Below are 2,974 nucleotides of genomic sequence, written 5' to 3'. Positions count from 1 at the left end.
GCTCTATTTGTTCAAATCCATGCTGCTACAAACGTATGCCACATCTCCAGTATTGACTTGATTATGCCTATTTCATTGTGGTTTAAAGCACGGAAAATAGCCGACCTCCAAGCTCACAGCGCTGTGAGCTGCTGTGAGCTTGGAGGTCTGCCATTTTTTGGGTATTTTCCCCAAAAGGCCCTTTTAGAAATGCCAGCCCCTGTCTCTCTAACGTTCTCTGCACGTCCCTGCTCCTTACCATCGTAGGTGACGGTGCAGTAGGCATCGCTGATGTCATCATCGGGGGTGGTGAGATGCTCTGCGCACAGGATGAACACACGCAGCATGGCTCACACACACATGGATGGAACACAAGCACACACACACACACACACACGTGCGCACACACACAGACTCCCACAGACACTCACAGAGGTCTGTCAACTCCAGCGGAGCAACAATAGGTCCATATATGGCTGTATGAAATCCAAGGTCCTTAGAACGAGGGATGTGGCGAGGTATCCATAGAGAGAGACAGAATAGAATGAGGGGGAGAGAGATGAAGTGAATGTACAGAGAGAGAGAGAGAGAGAGAGGGAGGGAGAGAGAGAGAGAGGGAGAGAGAGGGAGAGAGAGAGGGAGGTATAGAGTGTGAGAGGAGTCTGGTAATGTTGCTGCTCTCAGCTGTCTCGCCTCTCAGACACACGCACACACGCACGCACGCACGCACGCACGCACGCACGCACGCACACACACACACACACACACACACACACACAGTGGATGGGCTGACTCATGCACACACACACACACACACACACACTGTCCCTTCAATCACAGGCTTAAAGGGACAGTGGGACGGACACAGACACGGATAATCGTGCACACACACACACACACACACACACACACACACACACACACACACACACACACACACACACACACACACACACACACACACACACACACACTCACTCACTCTCTCTCACACACACTCTCACACACGGGTCAGTGACGTGACGCCCCCAAAAATGTGTTTTTAAAAAAACTTTAAAATGCAGGCATAAAAGTTATTTACTTTTGTTCTACTCACTCTCAACCTTATGGAAATACATTTTGTTTTTAGATATTTTATTGGAATCAGACTTTATTCAGCAGTTTGTTGTACTTGTGCCTAAAATCGTCATATGGTGTGACATGAAAATAATTGTTCATAAAATGAAAATGGAGTACATCTTTCTTAAGTTACTCACTTTATCAAAGTCCTTTATCATAACTAACCAGTGATCCACTATAGTTTTTTGAAAATTAATTATATCTGTATATTTTTTTCATAATCGACACTCTGTGTGAGGCCCATGTTCATGATCTTACAACATATTTTAAATGTATTCTGTCAAAACTTTCTCTAAAATTACACAAATATTTGTGACTCTTCCTGATAATATTCTCTATGTAATCCATAAACATTTTTTTGGTTTAATCATTAATAAAGGTATGATTTTTCACTATTTGGAATGTCACACCAAATGATTTAGTGTCACACCGTATGATCATATCTTCATGTGTCAAAGCAAACTGTGTTTTAACCTACCTATTAGTGAGTACTGAACTTTACTGATTGATTAAACAATTACCCAGGATAACATGGCCTTAATATTTCTGAACAGGATATTATTGTAGGGCTTTAACATGGGATAAGAAAGAATTGTAGTAGTAGATGGATGATGAGGATGTGCACAGGAATGCTACGCACACCTAAGTCTTCTGCCGGCCCACGGCAGAAGGATCCTAAAGAGACAATAAGGCGCATAGCCACACTTGGAGCCAAGGCAACATTTTATTAACACCAATTAGTGGAAACAGAACTCAGCATTCAGGTAAATTGCTTTTTTCCGAAGTCTCCTGAACTTGAACACAGCATTTTGTGTTGAACAAATGTAATTAGGAATCATGACATTACACCACATCTCCACTAGCTAAAGAGTGCTGGGTTGCGCAACTCCGAAAATAGCTGATCTACAAGCTCTCGCAGCACAACGTGTTGAGAGCTTGTAGATCAGCTATTTTCGCTAGTTTTGTCTCGGGTCCTACCTTAACACTGTCCACTGTCCAGTCCAGTGAGTGAAAGTACAAAAGTATTAGATCAGATTAGATTATACATTTAGACTGTATTGTACATCAGCCAGTCGTATTTGGTGAGGGTAGCAAACCGGCTGCCTTGTTGCGGTTCTGCTATGCCACAGACAACCTCCTGCTCTTTGTAGAAAATGCAGTCTCGCCCCTTTGGCTCCTCTCTCCTTGCTGGGTCATTGTTTAGTTTCTCCCTGTACTTTCTCGTTCTCTCAGCACTTGTCATTTTCCAGCTGACAAAAGAAAATGGAATGTATAGTTTAAGACAAAGAGAAAATATTGTTTAGATTGAAACAATATGTTAAGGTTTCTGTGAAGGGGTTTCTGCTCTGTCTGATGAATTCGAAGTATCACTGAATGAAGCTAAATTAAATTCTATGTAAAAATGTTTAAAACAAATGTTTAAATGTACAAAAGAAACATGGAACTTTGTTATTTATTGTTATATCTGTAGTTAAATACAGTATAAATCATATGGTGTGACAATCAAGTCATATGGCGTGACAAGCAGATGTCACACCATTATGATTAAGTGTCACACCATATTACGTTTTTCTGCATTTAGGTTTACCTTGAGGCTACTATGTACACATTAGCATGCTAACAGCATGCTAGCTATAACAAAGCAACCTAGATCTACATGGAAATATGACCAAAACTTCAAATAACTTAAGCTTTTTTTAATGAAAAGGTGTCACACCAACAGACATCCAAAGTGGTGAGTTTGTCAAAGTTTCAACAAGATGGCATTTCATGAAAATGTTAAAATCATAACTCACCTCAGACACCTGTCTTGCAGTTGTGCTGGGAGTGCTGAATAGCCTTACAGAAGAAGGACCTCTCTAGCCAATAGGTGTCC

General features: G+C 41.4%; 1 protein-coding gene across 1 annotated transcript in view; it reads right to left on the bottom strand.

Moving 5' to 3' along the window:
* Positions 1 to 326, bottom strand: part of dysf (dysferlin, limb girdle muscular dystrophy 2B (autosomal recessive)) — a gene marked incomplete at its 5' end in the record, with an annotated part of 194,227 nt that extends 193,901 nt beyond the window's left edge. The window contains one exon of the mRNA XM_080741975.1: positions 239 to 326. Within this exon, the coding sequence (XP_080598101.1) occupies positions 239 to 326 (88 nt within the window). The remainder of the gene's footprint in view (positions 1 to 238) is intronic.
* Positions 327 to 2,974: the final 2,648 nt, after the last annotated feature.

Source organism: Nannobrachium achirus, assembly GCF_963921795.1.
Source record: "Nannobrachium achirus genome assembly, chromosome: 14".
NCBI lineage: Eukaryota > Metazoa > Chordata > Actinopteri > Myctophiformes > Myctophidae > Nannobrachium > Nannobrachium achirus.
The sequence above is the reverse complement of the archived record's forward strand: the minus strand, read 5'-3'. Positions and strand labels throughout refer to the sequence as shown.